Genomic DNA, 21,965 nt, shown 5'->3' with positions numbered 1-21,965 from the left:
ACAATGCCCTGCAAAGATGCTCCATACGGAGGGGACCAAAGAATCTCTTGGGGCTCAGTCCAGCAATCACGCTAAGGTGAGAACTCCACTGTCTTATGAAAGGGTCAAGTTCACATACAACAAAGTAGAGAGTCAGTATGCTCCTCGCCAGTGGCGCCGACTCCATGGGGCCTGAGGGGGCCCGAGCCCCCTCAAAAATTCGTTATGGGTGTGAGGAAAAAATGTGTCAGGCTTGTCGATTTTCCCTTCAGTGTCCAGATATCGAGATTCAAGTTATCAGGGTTCTAATGTTGATCATATGACTCTTCTAAAATGCTTCAAAAACTTAAAACTTGCTACTTATAAAATTTCCCGGGGCAAGATCCCCAGTTTGGGCCCCCCCCAATATTTTTTGTAAGTCGGCGTCCCTGCTCCTTGCTTGAGGCAAATTGAATTCTCTGACATGTAATGAGTCATTTTAAATTCATCATTTAAAAGAAAGGAATTTTCCTAGTATATAAGGCAGAAAATCGTTTTCCATTCTTACTGCCTTTCATCATATTAAGCAATATGGTAGTCCAAAATGAGTTTACATGCTGAGTATGGATTAAGTAGCTTTTCCTGGAATTGAATTTGTAATGCTGTCATAATTCTGATTCAAAATCCACACTGCATTAAATATGTATATCTGAATAGATTTGTCCTCTAATTCATGATAAGATTTTTTACTTTTGATGACCAACAGAGAGGATTTTTTAATTTACAATATCCAAACATAATCCTATCCTCAACTTATAATTAATTGATATGTACCACATGTATTTTTAGGAAAAATCAATTCCATGACAATTGCAACTTTCCCATTCTTAATCCTAAAAATAGCCAAAAAAGATTCCTCATGAAATAACATGTGCCAGAACTTTCTTTCTTTCCTCAACCTTCCTACATTTCACTTGCTTTAAGAGGATATGCCTGACCAAATCCATAAAGATGGGTCCCATTTATAACACCATTATTCACCCAATACACTTACCTAATTGAAATTGAGACGTTATTTTTTTCAACTCATTGATCAAAGTACATAATCCTCAGCTTCCTACAAATAGCCTTATTAGGGAAAATGTCCACAATTGGGTATCACTGCCATCGTAAATACTCTTGACAAGAGTAATAGCTAGTACTCTTTTCAGTATCGATTTTTTTTCATCATCAAAACATGAAGACCAAATTACTTGTACGAGAGAGATCAAAAGAAACATCACTCTTCAAAATACATAGCATGGGAAGGAAAAAGACTTCATACAATCTTTCTTACTACACTCAGAATAAGAACCATAGTAGATTCCAGAGAGAAAATGAAAGATATAATACGGGAGAAAATTAGAATCATGGGAACCCAGACAAGAATGGAGGATAGTAAATGGAAGACAGTATGGAAAATTTCAGCATTAGGAGGATATGAAAGTGTAATAAGGTTCGTAGAAGAGAGATCTATCAATGAAACTTCTCACATGCAAATTCACTCAGAGAAATAGACAGGAGAGTCAATGGTGTTTCCTGGAGAACGAGAGACAAAAGAATCACGTGAGACATGCAGAGCAGAGGAATAAAGGCAAAGGGAAAGAGTTAGTTTAGTTGCAGGAAGGTTGTGACCACAATGAATGCCAGAAGCCAATGTAAGTAAGAGAAGAAGATGGGAAAAACACTAAAGTGATAAAAAGAGAGATGTAAACATGACAACATAATACAGATATCTTTATGTACCTTTGTAGATATTTTTACGTAATCAGACACGGAATATAGCATAAATATTTCCATACATCTAAATAAAAATGAATGGACAAGTTGGAGAGATGTGCTTCAGATGTGCTTGAGATAAGGATGTCCATTTGCCATTGATTCTCAATATTAGGAAAGCCACCATTCCTCCCAGGGAGACTCTTGGTTTGAATAAATATACCATACCATTGTGTTAGAGGATTTTTTAACCCTTTAAAATTTCTGACAAAAAGTGAGTCCATGTCATAATCATTCAAGCTCTTGACTCTTGAACCGTAGAACCATGCTTATTGCAACACCAATTAACATGATCATCCTCAGAGAAAGTAACAATCCAAATTTTGATTAAAATATAATTTCTCCAAAAAATATTTTTGACTTGAGGAGCCATTACATGAGGAGAAGAATTTGAGATAAAGATGGTGCAAAGAATTTGGAGTACCTAGGCCTGTTTTAGTCAGATTAAGTCAGATTAGTACCTGCTGTCCTCCCTGCAGATGGCTATGTAAGGTACTCCATTAACCACTGTCATTGATTTCTTCCCTATTTACTCGGGTTTTGGATTATTTCTTCCATCAAAAATTTCACTTGAAAGGATAAGCATCTCCTCATAATTCATTTACATTCAACAGGTCCTTTAATGTACTTTTTTTGCCATCTTTTGGCACCACAACAAAATTAGCAGGCCAAATTCTCAAAAGGCATTAATATTTATTATTTATGACTTTGTATATTTATTTTCAATTTCATTTTCCCAAGGCGGAGCTTCAAACATTAAGCCCATTTAATTAATGGGCCCACATTGGTTCTTAAAAACATGGAAGTATCTTTTTCTGGAGAATGAAATCCATATTTTCCTGTTGCCTAGTTAAAGTAGAGTAAGGATATTGTAACTCAATTTTTTCATAGAGCAATCGATGAAATCAGGATAAGAAATGCCACAAGAAAAAATAAGAATTCACTGAATCATCAACGGAAATTTCTTTGTGACTCAAAATATAGTTTGCATATGTAACATTTTCCCAAGGTCCTTAGAGTAAAGGTTGCCTCATTCGCGATTCGGGCTCCCATTGGCTTGACGTCACTGTAGACCCAACTTCCAGCGCCATTTCAAATTCTAGCCTTTCCGCAGGCGTAACTGCTTACCGCAGCGAGTTCTTGAAGTTACCCTCTATCGAACACTATGAGCCGAATTTTAAATTGAATGCCGATTTATGAAAATAATAATGTTAAGATTTGAAAAAAGATAAATACGTGTATTCAGACGCTATAATTTCCTGATTAAGTGATGAAATGGGAAGGTGTGCGAGTTAATTCCGTGTCCACACTTCCTTCCTGTAATTCTCAAAACACTGTTTTCCTTGCTACATCTGCAATATAATTTAAACTTAGATTAATATGGCCAGGAAGAAAATATGCAAAAAACGAATTAGTTGCTTCAAAAAATTACAGTTCCGCCACTTTTTAAATAGAAATTATGCTCGTTTTCATTCCACGCAGGGCTTTGATAATATATAAGATAAAGAAAATTATGCAAGAGGACATTGAAATCCTTTACTTCAAAGGGAAGAAAAAAATAAGCATATAGAGTGAAAAGAGTTGTAAATTTACCGCTATTACCATTTTCAAATCATTCGTAATAGGAATTCAAAGTGATCATACGTTAAGCAAAAAATCATACAGATGAAACGGAACTAACTTCAATATTATGCTGAGAGAAATAAGAATTCCCCGGTAAAATAATTTCTAGAAATGGAGAATGAACCACTAACAATTGCCGTTATCATAACAGCACCATAGTTGCCCGCTTGAGTGGAGAACAGCCTTCGAATCAGAGGACTCTTCTCTATCTTAAATCCCACAGAAAGTTTCCACTGTAGCAATTGGTCAAAAAACCTAAAAGAAAAATGTTTCATGGCACCAAAAAGCACTGCAGGAAACAAATTCGAAACAAATTTTCAGTGACAATTGCTGAAACAAAAACTTAGACTAACGCATATCAGCTATTTGGTCGATCAAAAGTCTGTTGTAGAAATTTAGCTCCACCGTCAAGGTTCATTTTGAAGAGGGTATAAATAATAACACTCAAGAATTTATGTAAAAGGATTTACTGAACAATTTTTAAATCTTTTGAGTGGCACCACCAAAGTTGCTCTTCCTTGTTGCATTTTTTTTGTTCAAACATTTTATTCTTGTGAAGACCCTCTGCTTGGCGTAACATTTAATAATTGCTTTGTCCAAGTTGGAGACACAGCACAGAACATTGGTAATTTGTCGAATTAGCACTAATTAGAGGGTAGAGTCTACTTCATTACAGTTTGCAGGTATAAACGCAAAAGAGTACATAAAAATGTTATATGGTTTGACTCAAGTCAACATTTATAAGTTTATAAAGGCTATTCTTAACCAATTTACTAGTGCGAGAGAAAATATTATGATTATAATTAACGTACGTTTCTTTTATGTGAACTATGATTTAACACTTGATTCCTGATAAATATTTTTATACACGCTAAAACTTTTCTGTCCCTAAATTAATAAACAATTTTGCGCAACCGTGGCCTTGAAAATTTCTCAAAAGCTCTCAAAGGCATACGAAACGACTCAAATTTACAGACTTAGTACTAGAAATTTGTTTACCTGGTATCTTATCATTGGCACACGATGTTACTCATAGCATACAAGGTAAATGATGAATTTGCAAAATAGTCCCTGCATGAATGAGTGCGCAAAATATTAACTTCAATTTGCCTTAAAAGGGAAGAATTCCTGATTTTCCAATGCAATAGGGGCATCTAAGTTCTTGATTACGAAATCTTTAGCATATCTACTTAGTTTGTCTGACTGATTCACTTTCACCACTTTTTTCACATGTGCGGAGGGCGAGACACGGTCAATGATTCGACTAGTTAATATATACAATAAAAAGATTTTTCAATGTAAGCATACGCCTGCGATATGAGACATTCCGTCCAGCTTTCTTCGTTTTCGACAAGCTGTTGGAGCATGGAAGAAGGAGGGTCCCCTCCTTCCATGGTTGGAGCACGTTGCCACAGTACAACGGGAGCCTGGCATATCCGACGATTAAAGGCGCTCTTCACCCACAAAAAGTTCGTCTTATGAGTAGTGGATTACAAAGACGATTTCCAGTGAAATTGCAAGAAATGTGTTCAGATTCGCGTTAAACACAAGGCGGCACAAGGTCTCAGGAACTTATTCTCTCTCAATTTCTAGCGTGCAAACAATGAAATGGCTAGGATCAGCTGAGATACAGGGTCTACAGTGATGTAACGGGACTTCTGCTGGCGCATGCGCAGTTACGAATGAGACAACCTTACAATCTAACAACCTTGACATTTTCCCACATTCCCATAAAAATTTCAGCTGCCTCTGATAGTACCAGATGGTATGACAAGAGATGGAAATAAAAGGAATTTTAGTAATAAAAATGAAAGGCCTGACTCATGATCTCTGCCAAATTGCAATGATCAACTGGTCTTGAAAATTCTGCAGATCACACGTACAAATTCCATTTCACAAACTTTCTACTGCTGCAAATAATTTCAGTTTTACAAGCGGGTTTAATATTTTTAGTATGAATGAAGGCAACAGAAACTGACATGCATAACATCAATAAACAATAGTCAAATCATTTAAATGTTCAATGGTCCACCCTCATGGCAAGATTTAATTCCACCCTTTAAATTTTATGGTGTCGTCCATGCATGCCAGGTACCAATTGGAGCTTTTTTCTTGTTTCCCTACGGGCACACTTTCTGTTTGAAAGTTGGCACCCTTTTCTCTTCCGTTGGGGTCTTCCACAAAAAAATTAATTTAAAACCTCATAAAAAAGTTCACTAATAAAGCCACATCCAATCATATACCAATCTTTATTTAAGCTATCCTGCAATACTCTGATAACTGATATTTTTTATGCGAAAAAAGGTTTTAAGTCTAGTCACCAATTAGATTTATAAATGAGAGAAACAGGATTTACATTTTAAAAATCACTACCATTCGTGTCATTCCTCATTTTAAAATTACAGACGTAGTAAAAATGAGCTAATTGTACCTATACATAAAGTTTTTATAGTTGAAAAGTTATAGAACTCATAAGGGAATTACTATTTTCCACTCAGCATATGTAGAAGGTGGTTGAGATAGGTGATCAAGAAGGTAAGTCATGAAAAACTAAAAAAATAAAAATCATCACATATGATGAAAGTCATGCAATAAAAGTGCAATATCATCGCAAGTCTTTTAAAAAATCCATTAGTCGAGCCATATGAGCATTTGGAATTGTTGATTTCTCCTCACCAATTCCAAGTACGGTTTGTTTTCAAAATTAGTGAAAAAAAGGGATTCCCCCAACCAATTTTTTTATGTCAATTTTTGACTATGCATTAATGGGGGCTATAAGGCGAGAAACAAATGGTATTTGCCCCTAGCTATGTTCTTCTTTTCATGAGCATATGACAATTATCTAAGTAACCTGAATTCAGACAAAATACATATTTTGAAATTCTAATTATGTAACACTGATCCAAAATGCAAATATTTCGAGAAAAAAAGGACATCCCACAGCAATCAAATGAGGGTACATCAAATATTGAATGTCAAAGCAGATCACTGGGAAAAATTCTCCTTTTACAGGAGGAATGGAATGGACTCTTATGTTTAGCACACATCACTGGCACATTTTTCCTTGAGCCCAAACTCACCAACTCCAGAGCATGTGTAAGCATAATGATAACTTCCAACCATTGGATGATAAAATGTCCTCTCCTTGAAGGAACCTTCCCGTTGGTTGTTGGTCTTGTACGTAACCAAGCGTAGCCAAAACAGTGGTTACCAGAGAGACAGACAGAGACAGGAGAGACATGCAGCCTCTAACATCATTCAGCATGCTCCGACAAGACTTGAAAAGCATGAACGTGCAACAGCCCCATTCTCAATAAGCAATCCAACTTACCATCTGCAATGTCAAAACCCTGAAACTTGACAGGCTGCACATAATTGACAAGGCTAGACAGATAAGGGTGGACTCTGGTGGTAGCTCCCTTGTACTCATATGTGGCTATCACCCTCTCAGGGACTGATAGCTTGATTGGATCCCCTATGTCATTGCCCTAGATGGAATGTTCAACATGTTTAAACATCGCAGTTTTTTTCCTTAACATAATATAATGCCACATGAACATGCCAGGCCATTCAGTTGCATGTGACAAGTTTCATTGATAGATAAAACACTTCCTTTATAAAAAAAAAGCTGACACCTTTGCATCTTAATGGAAATAAAAAATACAAACTATATGAAAATTTTACACAAACTAATGAGTATGAGACGCAGTGACAATTTTCAACAATATCACCATAACCTACCTCCAGTTGACATATTCACTCCTTGATGCGTGAATAACAATTACATAACCAAACCATGAGCATAGTAATTGTAAATATTTTCATAGACTATCTGCTATCATTATGTCAATTGGCGAGAGAGTTGTTTTCAAGAGGACCATTTCATTGTGCTTCATGTAAGTACTATTCCATTGGTTATAGTCAAATACTAAACAATTATCATTCCCACCACTTTTTCAGTACTTGAGTAAACACACATATTACATCCTTTAATATCACCCTCTGTAGAGCACACTAGAAATACTGAAGAAATTGAGGTGAGGGCAATTTCAAAGCATTCACTTCCAATTCCCTGAAACTCCCTTCTATATTTTTTGAGGAAGCTTGCAGGTACCTTGACACATGCATTCTCAGAATTCTCCAGTATCAATGACTCCCCTAGTATACTGAATCAGCAGAATACATATTTGTCCCTTTAAGAAACATTACATACGATAGCCAATCACTTCAATGGATTGTATCAATGATTCAGTTGAATTCATGACGATTATCTTGAAATTATCTCATGAAAACCATGGGTAGGTACTCGGTAAAGTACACTGAGGGCATCATGAAGTTCGATACTACTTTTTTCACAGCACTAACAGCTGAGCTATTTTCAGCTTTCGGGTACCATGAATATTTTTGGTTTATAATTTATACATTATGAAATAAGCACATTTAATAAATATTTTTCTGACCGAAATATGACAGAAAATCCCAAAGTCAACATTAAGGAAACTTCCAAATCACTTAATAATAATAATAATAAAGTACTTCTGTATCCACATCACATTTGAAATTGATTTTAAGGAAATTTGTAAGAAAAACAGAAATAACCCATTTAAATATTAAAGAATATCATAAAAGTTGTAAAGAAATATTATTACATCACTATGCACGAACGGAATCAAAGAAATCTTCCAGTATCAGGATGAGGATAATTTTCACAAATGATATGTAAACTTTGCACTTGATTTATGAATTTTTTGAATTAAGTATGCACTACACATGAATGCAGAGCTTCACACAATATAAGGGACAGGTGGATTCTAATTATTACCTCCTTCTTTTCTGCAGCAGGTGCCGAAGCATCTTCTTTCTCTTCATCATGAACGACAAATTGACCCTGAAGGAAAAGTTCCAGTTCCTGCTTCTCAACTTCTGGTTTAAGACGCTTGTTCTTAATCATGATTTTCTTAAGGAGCAAATTTGGTGGAGGAAGAGGAGCCCCAGGCTCTAGCTGAAAAAGGCACAAGGTAATTAATTCAATATGCTGAGAAGACCACATTAGTTAAAGAGAAGCCTCTTTATCTCTTCAGGCCACCATACAAGAAAAATAGTGCTTTAAATACAAAAGGTGAGCATTGGTGTAGAGTTTGAATTTACTAATGGGTCTGTTCACCAAGTCCCAAAATTACAATTCATCAAAAGGATTTGGTACATGGAAGGAAAAGAAATTTTTTATGCATTACTCAAGCCACACTTTACATTATTTATGAGAAAGAAATCTTCCTGATTCATATGAAATCATTTCAAGCTCGACGTGGTGGGATTGCGAAATATCCATGATAAAATATGAACAAAAAATGGTAATATCCACGCTTTAATATATAACTCCACTACCTACTGACCATGATTTAAACACTCCATTGAAAATGACATACTGTCAAAACCATGGTCAGTAGGTAGTGAAATTGCGTACTTAAGAGTAGACATTAACATTTGTTGCATATATTTTATCAAGGATATTTCCTCATTCAGCCATTCCCTCATAAATTAAAAATAAAATCATTTTTGACGCACTGTAAAAGATTTTCATCATCACCAATGAGTTCAACTTAAAGAGTGTAAAAAAAAACACTTAAAGCTATACTTCACAAAAAATAGTTTCATCATGTTTCTCCCAAGGTTAAGGAAATAAGAATTAAAAAATTTAAATGCAGTGAGTCACTGCTTCAAATTCACAGATTTTCCATAGTTTGAAATATAAATACTGACATTTCATTTTACACCTCAAAGAATCAAAGAAATCCAACTGAAAAAAGGCATATATGAGAGGGGGGCAAAACAGCCCATCCCTTTCCAAAATGAGAAAAATAAAGAAGAAAGTAAGAACTGCAGTCTGAATAGTTCAGTGAATCATACCCGAGGACATATCATAGAAATTATTAATGAGTTAACCAAACATTATCTGTATCTTGGTCCTCTCTACTACTATCAATTGAGAGGAAACCTGAAGGGTCAAAAACGCCTAAATGATTTGAACAAATACTCCTGAAGTGTCCTGACAGGCACAATCACCTCTCATCACTAAGGTTATGCTCTGCATTGGGGCCAAGACCAAAGCAAATTGGGGATGTTAAGAGTGGCGAACAGTTATCCCCTCTGGAACAGTGGCGCCGACTTCATGGGGTCAGAGGGGGCCCGAGCCCCCTAAAAAATTCGTTACGGGTGTGAGGAAAAAATGTGCCAGTCTTGTCGATTTCCCCGTAGTGTCAAGATATTGAGATTAGTGTTATCAGGGTTCTAATGTAGGTCATATGACTCTTCTAAAATGCTTAAAAAACTTAAAACTCAATACTAACAAACTTTCCTGGGGCAAGATCCCCGGTTTGGGCCCCCCCAATATTTTTAGTAAGTCAGCATCCCTGCTCGGGAAGATATGCATGGGAGGGGGGTCTATGGGGGAAAAGACCTCTCCCTGAAAAGATGATCTATTTACTGAGACCTACTCATCAATTAAACCAATGACTCAGTTAAGAGTATTCAAAAGGTTAAACTAATTTAACATATAAATAATGAAGCAAAACAATTAAGAAATGCGCAAGGTTTAAATGATTGCACGTACGCAACCAGTGATAGTCATTTGGGTAATTAATGCAACAATCCCATGTAGTCAGTACTCACAGGTGAATCAGGAAGTGCCTCCTTCATCAAGTACTCCCCAAAAATATCATCACAGTATTTGGCGAGCTTGTACTGCTGGGTGATGCAACAGTGATTTTCAAATGACAAGATTATGGGATAATCCGAAGTCACAAAGGCAGTATCTCGAATGGCGTGAATGACATCCTGCAATTAAAATTATAGAGCATGGAAATAGATTCAACAAAATAAAATTGCCTCACCTCACAGTTAATCATAAGTAAGGCAGATAATTATGTACCTTGAAGAGAATGTCCGTGCACATGGCTTTGCCGTGAGTGATGATTGGCTCTTCATCTTCACCCTTGCCATCCCAACAATCCAATTCTACACACCTATGAAGGAGAAAAAATTTTTAATTATTGAAAGCAAGGATCGTTAAGTCCCATTTTTTTGCCAGTTCCAGTTCGGTTCTTGGCATTGGTTGTAAATACCTGGTCCTTAACATTTAAAAAAAATCCAGAAGTGGTCATTTTGACTGGTTCTGAAAATCATTTGGCTGATACTTCCCCTTTTCAATGTATTGAGCTGAAATTTTGTAATTACAGATTTTGTTGATAAGATTTCTTAGTGTTCTTAATGTTAACCATGATTTCTAGCTATGCACCTCACAACCTTAAAAACCAACACAAGGCAATTGGAGTGATTGATGTTCCAACACAATTATTCAATCCTCGGGTCATTGAATTGTGGTATGTACTTCCATTTCTAAGGGTTAGTTCAATCCAGAGCTGTGTGTTGGCGAATAAATTTTGGCTACTAATAAGCTCTTCAACTGGTTTGCCTTGCTGCAGGAGAATAATCATATCAAAGAGTGCCAACACATAGTTCCCTCAAATATTATATTTAAATTAGCATTAAGTCGGAACATGGCGGCCTTAATAACATTTCCCAAAATAAAATACTAAGTTTTCATTCAACACAGCAGGTAAAGACGAAGAATAAAAACATAAATCAGCGGATAAAATACTGCCATTATAAATGACTGCAACCAGGGTTGTGTATGTATGTGGCTTGAGGTCATATGGTTTTAGTGTTTACAAGTGTTTCATTAACATTGATCCATTTTCCAAAGGGATTAAGGATTTTTGTTTAATTATTACAAAAACTATTGAAAATAACAACTCTAATCATCTCTCAAAGGAAGGGATCAAAAGCATCATTCCATTTAAATTATACTCAAGAAAATTTTTTAAATTGGATTTTCACATGAATTATTTTGTACTGATTCTTTTGCAACAAAGCAGACCATTAATTCTAACGGGAAATTTTAGATGCTGAGATCATTTTTCTGTAGCCATTTTTCAGATAAAACTTTGAATAGCAATAGACTCACCGACATCCAGCCAGCAGCACTTGTCGGTACATTTCAACGGAAGATTTGCCACCAAATTGTCTTCCCGAGAGGTAGGTGTTGTGCGAGGAATTAATATAGTAATGAGCCAATGGCTGATCCATCTCCATGTAGAAGTCAAGGCGATCGAGGAAGACAGGGGCATTTTCATCTGACATGAGATACCTAATTAGGCCGTCTTTACTCAGCTTCTCTGCAAAAGTATACAAGGAGGGACAAGCCATTACATCACCGAAAATTATTGCATTTTAAGAGCCAACATTTTTGGAGACTTAACATGGTACTTAGAAAGAGACAATTTTTTATGCAAGTATCCATCATTATACATTGAAGAATGAAAACTTTTTGATGCGAAATAACAAAATAAATTTGGTTAAATTAATTACTTTTTAATGATTACATTTCTGATCGTTTTCATTCATAATTTCTATAATTTTCAAAAAAGTAATTTTTACTCATAACTACTTGGAAGCATATTTGATTAATCATGTGAAGTATACATTTAATGATTGTCTCATGAAATCAAAGAGAACTAGTAGTTTTAACTTACTTTATAGTCCCAAAATAGTTAATATTGCGGAGACGGCTCTACCAAGCTACAGAATGCAAGTAAGAGCTGATTCTGGCAATTAGCTGAAGCTCCTAGTTTCAGAGCCCGATTGAGTTACAGGGTCAGGTCTTTATCAAGAGAACTCTCTGGTGTCACAAGCATTTTTTAGGAAACCTTTAATTTTCATATAAATAATTCACACATCTTTTGATATATTCAAAAATCAACTATTAAAACCCCTCACTGATTCTCTGACAAGCAATATCTATGACTTAAACATAAAACTTAACAAAATAACAAGTTTTAGTCATTTACATGACTAAAATGATGATTCATAATCATCATTAGAATGAAATATAACTTCACATGTAATTCCACATAAAGTTATAATAAAAACTTATTTATAATTATGAAATTACGACCATAAGCAAATGTCATTGTAACATAGTGCAATTAAACATCTTTAAATAAGTCTGATCATAATAATTATTATTGAATACTAGTCTAATTAGCACTTCTATGATCACTCCCAATACTTCAAGAGGAGGTTATGTAAGGTTGACTTACTTTCGTTTCTGAATTCTTCGTTTTGTTCATAAGTTGTTATGATTTCAATTGCTCTCTTTTCATCGTAGAGAGGGTAAAGGATTTCATTGAGCCTGGGATCTCTCTGCTTCTCGTTGAGGAAGAAAATGAACTGTTCAACATTAATGAAGTCTGTTTTTCCTTGAGTGCTGTTATAATAAACAAAAGAATTATGAATATGGATGATACCAGCAACAAGAAGATACATAAACAACAAGAAACAAAGTATTATTATTAAATCTTATGCTTTTTTAACCCTTTTAGTGCCAGCCTATTTTGCCCGGTATACTGAAGAATGCCATTCAGGGGCGGATCTAGGATTTTTTTCTGGGAGGGGCACAAGCAAGGCCGTATCCAGGATTTTGTTCTGGGGGGGGGGGGCACAAGGATACCTCGTAATACAAAACGAACGCAATGATAATGGGACCGTATTAAAAATCTTGCATATTTTTGAGGGTCTAGGGGGGGCACGTGCCCCCGTGCCCCCCCCTGGATCCGCCTATGATGCCATTGCTTTTTTGACAAATTTGTAGGTTTGCACTTAAAAATTTATATTAAGCCTAATGCAAATTTTATGAAGATTATATTTTTACATGAGCTCTTAATGATAACGATTTTGTTAAAGCATGACAGACACTAAAAACAGCTACAAAAGTTACACAATGGACAAAAAAAGGCACGATTTGTAAAAAACATAGCCACTAGATAAGCCTGTGGCACTCTTCACACATACCCCTTGGGCAAATAGATTGGCCTGCTGGCACTATAAGTGTTAAGCTATAAGCTTTGATAGTGGTAAATATAGATTCTTACATTGACTGGAAGAGTTCTTCAATATCGTTCCTTGGACAGATTTTGTGATAAAGGGTGTAGAACTTATCAAAGGTGAAATCTTCTGGTTCCATGGAATCGCTCTGGAATATACAATAAAAACATCAATTACACCATTCACAAAATGTGAAGGGTGGGAAAATAAGTAACAAAATAGAGTTAAGTACTTCCTCTCCTTTGACACTCACCTTCCCGCTAGGTAAACCCAAATCAGCAAGACACTGATAAACCAGTTTTTCAGTCTTCCCAGAAGCAAAAGTTCGAGCAATAACTTTCACCGGAACTTTTCCCTTTTTATCGCATAGAAAGCCAAGTCTCATCCAACTATGAAAGGGTTAGATAATGAGAAGACAGTAAGGAAACTGTTAGAATCAGAAAGAAACCTTCACCAGCAAAATGCACCACGTTAGTTAATACATGGATGCTACAAAATTCATTGAATCAAGAGAAGTTGGAAATGAGATTATAATTTTGATTTTCACAGAAAATGAACTACAATTTTAATTTGGATCGTATTTCCATAATTTATGTACATTGCATTATATTCAACCCATACCTTTTACATTGAGAGATGCCTCCAAAGAAAATAATATTAAATAATTATTTTGATCAGGCAGCAACCAGTGTTTAATACCACAGCAACAATTCCATTCCTAACAAACAACTACAAGGTAATGAATAAATTACGTAAACCCATTTTATAGCTCATGGTCTTTAATTTTTACTAAAGAATAACTGCCCTTAAATGCATAAATACATACCAGTATGCTATTTGGCTTGCTGGTAAGTCCTATACTTTACTGAAGACGATGAATCCCTTCACTATGTAGGCAAAACTTCTCTTAAGAATTAGTATCTCTCATGAAGGCTAAAATTTTGGGTCAAGAATGCTTATCTGGAGATGATATTCTGTGTTTATTTCCCTGCTAACTAATCTATGACCATCTAAGGAATGGGAAACTAGATTTTCTGCAGTAATGATTTTCTTCGACTTCCAGTCACTAATGCATAAATTAGAAATAAAACTTAGAGAAATATTCCCTACTTGAAAATTTTAAGACAGAATGATTTGCTCACTGAAGTGCAAGAAGGTGTATAAAGCTGCAATGGAATAGAATAGGAGCAAGGACTGAAGTCAGTTACTTTCAATTGCCCTGTAGGTGAAAAGTCTAAGAACTTAATGGTTTGTTGCCAGTTACTCTTATAGGGAAGAAAGATAATGAAATATAGAAAAAATATTTTTATTATGCTTCAAAAAAGACCCAGAATCAGCTATTACAGAAAATTGTTGAACAAGTCTCCAAGGGCCTAACACCCACTATGTCTGATTGGCTGATCTCAAGATTAACAATATTGACTACTTAAAAAAGAACTTATAACAGGAAACATCCAACTTACTAAGCATTGACAACAGTTCATTAAGACACAGAAATACTGATATAACATAAATTCCAGCAATGAAAAAGAAATGAAGAGTAGGTAATTAAGATTCATTCATTCTATCCCTTGGTAACCGTTTAAGAGGTTTTGAACTGCTTCTTTTCTACTTCTGCTTTTGCATTGGAATAGTAATTTTTGCCATTTGAAATGCAAATAAACTTTGCAAGGTTTATTTTGCATCTTGAGGTCTATGACAAATAAAGAATTTGATGAATTTTATGAATCAATCAGATAATAACCACCTATTGAACTGGCATTGGCAAAAATGGCCAATTGACTTAATGATCCTGTAGCTACTAAAATAACCTTAAAAGGGAGTAGAATTATTGCCGTAATCTTACAGGCATGGAAAAAAGGCAGTAATTTACTCTCAATGCAGGCACAAGAGATTCCAAAATAACTTTATACATGTAAATACATATCATCATACTTAGCACATTTTATGGAAAATAAATACATAAATATGACTAGGCATACACTATTTACATCCATAATTGATTTTAAAGATAAAAACAATCACACAAGAAAAGGCATATCATATTCATTGAGTATTCATGCATGGATAACTGTGATGCTTTTGAATGTAATACTTACAGATGAAATTACGCTGAGTATTAGAGTAAGTATGCCTTAAAAATTAATGTATTAATTCATTAGCATAAGGAAATTAAAATAGCCAACATGAGGAACCCATAAAATTAAAATAACATTTTAATTCGATATTTTTCAAACATTAACTTACTGTTTCATCAAGTTAGTGCGAGGACAAACATTATTCATCTTGTTATTGTGAGTGATTAAACGGAGACCAGCTTGCCATGTCTATGATTCCAAGAAGCATGCAAAGCACAAAGGTAAACACATAAAAGTAAAGAAGGCATTCACAAACAAAATGGAATTGATTATGGGTTAGTGACCAAGAAGTAGATGTGAAAAAAACTTGAGAAACAATATCCCGAGGAAATAACAAAGTAAAAACAGAAGAAAAGAAACTGATGAATATCATATTGTAATTGAAACACAATTGAAGTAAGCAGAGTCAATAAAATACAGAGTATTAAATGTGGCTCCGCAGTGTTAGCTCCACATACATACATGCATACACACTTTGTATTTTAAGCATAAACTTGGATAGTCATCATTAGGCCAGAGAATCGTTGAATCATTGTGAAAATTTAAAGTCAAAATTATTTGAAGCAAAATGAGGAAATTTTACTGAATAAGGAGTCCATTAGTGTGTTCGTATTCACCAATAAAGTAATTGGGTTGAGCAATATTATCATACATAGCTAGAGAATATTTGCCAAATATAAAAGACATATACTGAATTCAAGGCAAGAATTCCCAATAATACATGCCATCCAATCCACAGAAACAACATGAACACAAGAGAACATTAATGCATGCGATATCAATGAATTATCCCTTTTTGATTTATGTACCGATGAAAATAGACAGTGTGCACAGGCAAGAAAGTTTATCATTGCAAACGAACTTACTGCTTTTTTAAACATGTCATTGGACAAACATTATTTGCTTTGACATTATGGGTGATCTTTCTCATTCCATCTAACCACACCTGTTCAAAGAAAATTAAAGTGATTTGTTATGAAAGAAAAACATCATGATTTTATAAATTGAAACAAAGAATTATACATGGATATATTCATACCACCCACCATATTCCCTGAAAATAGCACTTTTCTATGAAGGTTGGTTTGGATTTATATGGGGTAGAGCTCACCCCATATTACTCTAAAAACATGAGATTCTGAAAATTCAGGGGAGGGGGATCAGCTCCTCCTCTGATCCACCATTGGAGACACAACACTTCCCAAAAATGGAACAAACACACTTAATAATTTTTACAAGGAGAAAATTATTATGTGATCTAAATAAAAGGTTAACTATCAAATAATGATGAATCGACAGGACAGAGCGATTAAGGGTCAGTTTCAGAACACCATGTTAGCAATAACCCTAAATATATGGTGCCTTCACTTTCACTTGTACGTGGCTTGGTACATGCAATAGAAAGCAAGTAGTCAGCTCTTCTAATCATGTAAGCGAATCCATTATCTTCTCATGGAGATAATTTTTTTGATTGTTTGCTAAAAAAAACAGAACCTTAGTTGTCAGTCATTATTTTTTCTTAAGCATATGCACACTCATGGGTCATTAGAACTGAATCGTTTCTACCCATTTCTATCATTTTGCTAATCTAAGAAGATAATGAGAATACCAACATGGAAAATACAGACCGAACAAGTTCAACTATTCAGAAGTTGAGAAGCGTAGGAAACCATTGAATTGGAATGTTTAATGGTTCTGTACTTCATAATCGAAACGAGTAATACTTATATTGCAGTTAAAATACGATGTCATTTGCTTAACTCGATAACACCCTTGATTATATGCATCCCGAATTGCACATATACTTGACAGGCTGCGCATTTCAAAGGATACAGTCACGTCAAAGGAGACCATGGACACTTAATTCATTCCAGTGGGTAAACTCGGTAATTTCTGAATTTAACGCCTGATTGAAACATCGCTATCACGAGCAGTATGTGTTAAAAATTAACCTGGGTTGAACACTGCTTATTTTATTACAAATCGATTGAAAATTTTGTTCCGAACATAAGAAGAGAAAAAAATGACAGTCATTTAAAAAAAACTATAACTTATTTATCAGAACTATCTCCTGTAAATGAAAATGTTTACAGTGACAAAACCAATTTTAACAACAGGGCCCTCCAGAGTTCAGCCTTAGCGTTTATCCTTAACATGTACGTCAAATTTATCTCACGGACTGACAGACGGATGGGGCCAAGATATTGTTTTGCGTTTTATAGGACACTATATATACGAATGCGTTTTATTTTTCAACCTCCGATCGCTCAGCAAAAACACCATAAATGGGAAAGACGGGCACTGCGCGTCCTACGCACCACAAGCTAAAGTCATTTCTGACCATAAGTTGTTATTTTAAGGTTAGAAGCAATCTCATTAATTATTCTGCCTCAATTAATTCTCCCGCCAAGTGTGCACTTCGGAGCGACAGCCAGAAAACTCGCCGAACGGCTTCAGAATTGACATGTCTTTACCATTATGCCAATAAAAGATAATTTTTCTTTAATGCACCGTGACTAGAGTGTGAAACATTACGTCCATATCCATTCAAAAGAAAAGAATAAACATGCTGACTTCTGGAAGTGTTCTGATCCATGACAACGCCCGTCATCTCAGCGCTGATGCAGCCCAACTGCTCCTTGAGCTATTTCAATAGGACATTTTCGATCACCCGCCGATCATGCCGACCCAGTGCCGTGTGACTTCCATATTTACGCTGAAATAAAGATGAGGCCAGGATGGAAGCGTTTTGAAACGGGCGACAGTCATCAGGACAAAGGCAACATTCATTGTACGTCATTGGCGGCAACGTCCTATGAAGAAGGTATGATCAAGCTTGTGTACAGCCACGATCAATTCCTCAATTGCCGAGGCGATTATGTCGAAAGGACACCACACGTGTGCTCAATATTTAGCCATGAAATAATTTTCAATCAATCACTTCGTCTTCTGTTCATGACCCATCGGAGCTTGAAAAAAACGCTCCTACTTTCGGCGTCAAAATGATGTGCCGCTGCACTTTGCAAATTCATATCTGGACTTCAGTGCATGCTATACTAATGAATAATATGTCCTTTTAAAGGAAATTTTATTTTCAATTCTAATTTATTTTTTATTTTATGAAAATTTTAAAAATGTAGACATGCGAGTGCAATAAATGACTCCGCACACCATAAAATAAGCCGTTTTGTCAACTTCATGAACTTTGTAACTCAACCTAGGGAAAACTACTTCGTCTACAACATTCATCTTCAACAAAAAGTTTTAAACATTAATGCAGATTAATAAAATGCCTTTTGCGTATTTTTATAACGCATATTTTGATGTAAAATAACGAAAATGTTTAAACATTATCTAGTCCTACAGTTTACCCCGAAAGAAAAAAGAAAATTGATAGAAACACGTCTGACTTTATTTTCAATTTTTCTATGATCCAAAAATACATGATTTTTATGTAGTATAGATTATGTATGGGCATTAAAAAAATAGGCCGGAGCGAACGAAACGCGTTGCCACGTCTTGCGCGCTAAACTTTACTTCCTGGTAACCAGCACTGGCCTGGCGCGGCCCCGTTTGGCAACATGACATTAGTAGAAGTTATTGACATTCACAAATATAAATATTGTTATAGATTATGGATCATAGAAAAATTTCAAATAAATTAAGAAGTGTTTCTATCAATTTTATTTTTTCTTTCGGGGTAAACTGTAGGACTAGATAGTGTTTAAACATTTTCGTTATTTTGAAACAAATATATGTTATGAAAATACGCAAAGGCCACTTAATTAATGTACATTAATGGTTGCAACTTTTTGTAGAAGAGGAATGTTGTAGACGTAGTAGTTTTCCCTAGGTTGAGTTACAAAGCTCATGTAGTTGACAAAACGGCTGATTTTATCGTGCGCGGAGTCATTTATTGCACTGGCGCGCCTACATTTTTAAATTTTTCATAAAACGAAAAAATAAATTAGAATTGAGAATAAAATTTCCTTTAAAGTGACATATTATTCATTAGTATAGCATGCACTGAAGTCCAGATATAAATTTTCAAAGTACGGCGGCACATCATTTTGACGCCGACGGAGGTCTTGGTTCGTCCAATAGAAGGTTGATACACGTAGCGAATTAGGCCGCATTGTGATCGATTTTCAAAAATATCCGCAGCGCGACAATAACCGCAGAACGATCTGTATTTTCGCATTAAGTATTTTCAATCGCGAGGAATAGCATTGAAAAGATATGAATTTGATATATTTTACTAATGCAAATATAAATTTCGGTCGACAGCCCTAATTTCTCCGAGAAATTCGGATCGTTTTGGCAGTCAGAGACGCGAAAGGCGACATTTATTAACCTACTTTACAGACTTATTGTTATTTCACGAGACATCGTACTGGATAAAAACAATGAGAAATACCAAATTTCAAATAGCTTCATTTACCTTAGCTGTTTCTGCATCCGGACAAACTACATGTTGGTAATTTATGTTTATGTAGTCCGTTCCACTGCATATAGTTAAGGACTTTTCCTCTAACTTGTCACCATGCTTTGATAACTGACCACATAAACGTGCATCCTGGGGAAAAGAAAATGTCTTTAAGTAAATGACATATAAATTCATGGCGGACGTTTTAGTACTAGTTGAAATAATATGATTATAAGATACTGCTTTGGTGAGGTAATTGGCTATTAAAAAAGTGGAAAAGTTTCGTTGACTTTATATTACGCCGATTTTATCATGAACTATGGGTTAATTTTACAAAATGAGTGAATGACATTATATTCCATACGAGAGGAACATAATATCTGAAGAAATAGATAGAAAAGTGAAGTGGATGCAGTCAACAGCGGAAACTGACAATATTAATACTATAATTTCCTGAATTTTGACATGGATTAACTTACCTTAGGAACTCCACCTGCTCGTATATCACTCACTTGGCACAATTCTATCACATCTCCTTCCTGTTAGAAAAAAAACGTATCCATTATTAAATTCAAATAAAGGCTAACAGAAAATTACGCTACTCAAGAAGAGAGTTTGAACTTCGCTATAGCCACTTATTTTAATGGCAACTGCATAATACGTGCCTTCATGGGCTTCGGTATTACCTGCAAGAGGATCTCTATATAAAAACCACTGTCAATACTCACCATGAGGAATTTTAAACTCAACCGCCTGCCTACTACTACACGCGCTACTTTACTACTACGACTACTCGCGCGCTTATTTATTATGACATTTACAACCCACACCACGAACAGAGACAAGACAGGACGTAGGTTGTAAAAGAAACTTTATCGAACCATAATCTATTTAATAACTATCATAACAATTTTTAATGTTACGATACTTCTGATAAAACTTGAATCCGACTAGAGATGAAAAACTTTTTAAGCAGAATGAAACATCTAAATGAACAGGGTCAGTAATTGATGAACATGTCATCTATGCAACTCAATGAATGCATGAAGTAACGAATAAGCGATAATTTATACAGAATTTCGAATAGGAAACAAATAATAGGATTTTACAATGGTAAATCATATTTCGGCCAAAAAAGGGAATTTTTTTCTTCCAATAAAATAAATCAGGAAACCGAATTCACTCGAAATTGCATTAAAAGAGTACGACGCAAAGAGACCGTTAATATTTCGAAAAAAAATTAGTATTAAAGACACCAACGAGGTGACTTTATAGGTAAAGTTGATCCTGAATGATGATCTACCCAATCCATCGAAGAACGATTTGTTGTTCGGAGATAATTATCTACGACGTATTGGATGCGCGTTGTAACCTCATCAGTCGACGCCTTTAAAGGCCTGTTTACACGGTACATTAACCCGTACGAGTTCATGTCTAAATGTATGAACGCGAGAGTGAACACGAAAATGCACCGTGTAGACACCCAACTTGTGCGAATGGATGAAAGGAAAATAGAACCTGTTCTCATTTTATTCAAGCATTCGTACATGTTCCGTTCCAGTCCACAAAAATCATTCACGTAAACAGACATTTACCCGTAAATGTTAATGTATCGTGTAAAAATGACGCGGAAGAATAGGGTAGTTTCCTTCATCAAAGAAAACGAAAGGCATTGATTGCGATTCGTTACCCACCATTAGTGTATTCATAATACACAAATTATTTGGTTTTTGAAATACCGGTTTAGACGAATGGCAAGGGTCAAATTTTATCCTCATTTGAAAAAGGCCAGATTGGCGCCCATGCGATTCCACTCCGCATGACGTCACAGGGACCTAGTTTCTACACGGAAGGATAGGAGTTATACATCGTGTGAGGTTACCAATGCATGCATGAGGCACAGAGCTCAGGGAAACATGTCTTAATAATCACCTATTAAAACTGGCTAAGTTCGGAAAGTTTCTTCGTTTGATAAGGTATTAATAAACCTTTTTTAAGCCAAGCGCTACCATCCAGCAAGGTACTCAGCTATCCGCTAGCATCCTGCGACGTATCAGCGC

At 35.4% G+C, this 21,965-nt stretch overlaps 1 protein-coding gene across 3 annotated transcripts in view; it reads right to left on the bottom strand.

Annotated features, from left to right (window-relative positions):
- The window catches only part of LOC124154062 (1-phosphatidylinositol 4,5-bisphosphate phosphodiesterase), a 92,226-nt gene that overhangs the window by 25,350 nt on the left and 44,911 nt on the right, over positions 1–21,965 (bottom strand). Inside the window, exons 4-14 of one of the 3 annotated variants that reach the window (XM_046527564.1) lie at positions 20,385–20,444; positions 19,921–20,055; positions 15,589–15,668; positions 13,595–13,730; positions 13,389–13,489; positions 12,558–12,724; positions 11,423–11,633; positions 10,328–10,421; positions 10,069–10,233; positions 8,222–8,401; positions 6,731–6,887 (exon numbers count right to left, since the gene is read on the bottom strand). In XM_046527564.1, the coding sequence (XP_046383520.1) occupies positions 6,731–6,887; positions 8,222–8,401; positions 10,069–10,233; positions 10,328–10,421; positions 11,423–11,633; positions 12,558–12,724; positions 13,389–13,489; positions 13,595–13,730; positions 15,589–15,668; positions 19,921–20,055; positions 20,385–20,444 (1,486 nt within the window). Of the gene's footprint in view, positions 1–6,730; positions 6,888–8,221; positions 8,402–10,068; positions 10,234–10,327; positions 10,422–11,422; positions 11,634–12,557; positions 12,725–13,388; positions 13,490–13,594; positions 13,731–15,588; positions 15,669–16,345; positions 16,426–19,920; positions 20,056–20,384; positions 20,445–21,965 lie in introns of all 3 variants that reach the window. The other 2 variants (XM_046527563.1, XM_046527562.1) reach the window with 2 other exon arrangements.

This window comes from Ischnura elegans, chromosome 2 (genome assembly GCF_921293095.1).
Source record: "Ischnura elegans chromosome 2, ioIscEleg1.1, whole genome shotgun sequence".
Lineage (NCBI taxonomy): Eukaryota > Metazoa > Arthropoda > Insecta > Odonata > Coenagrionidae > Ischnura > Ischnura elegans.
Note: the sequence above shows the minus strand (reverse complement) of the source record. Positions and strands in the feature narration are given on the sequence as shown.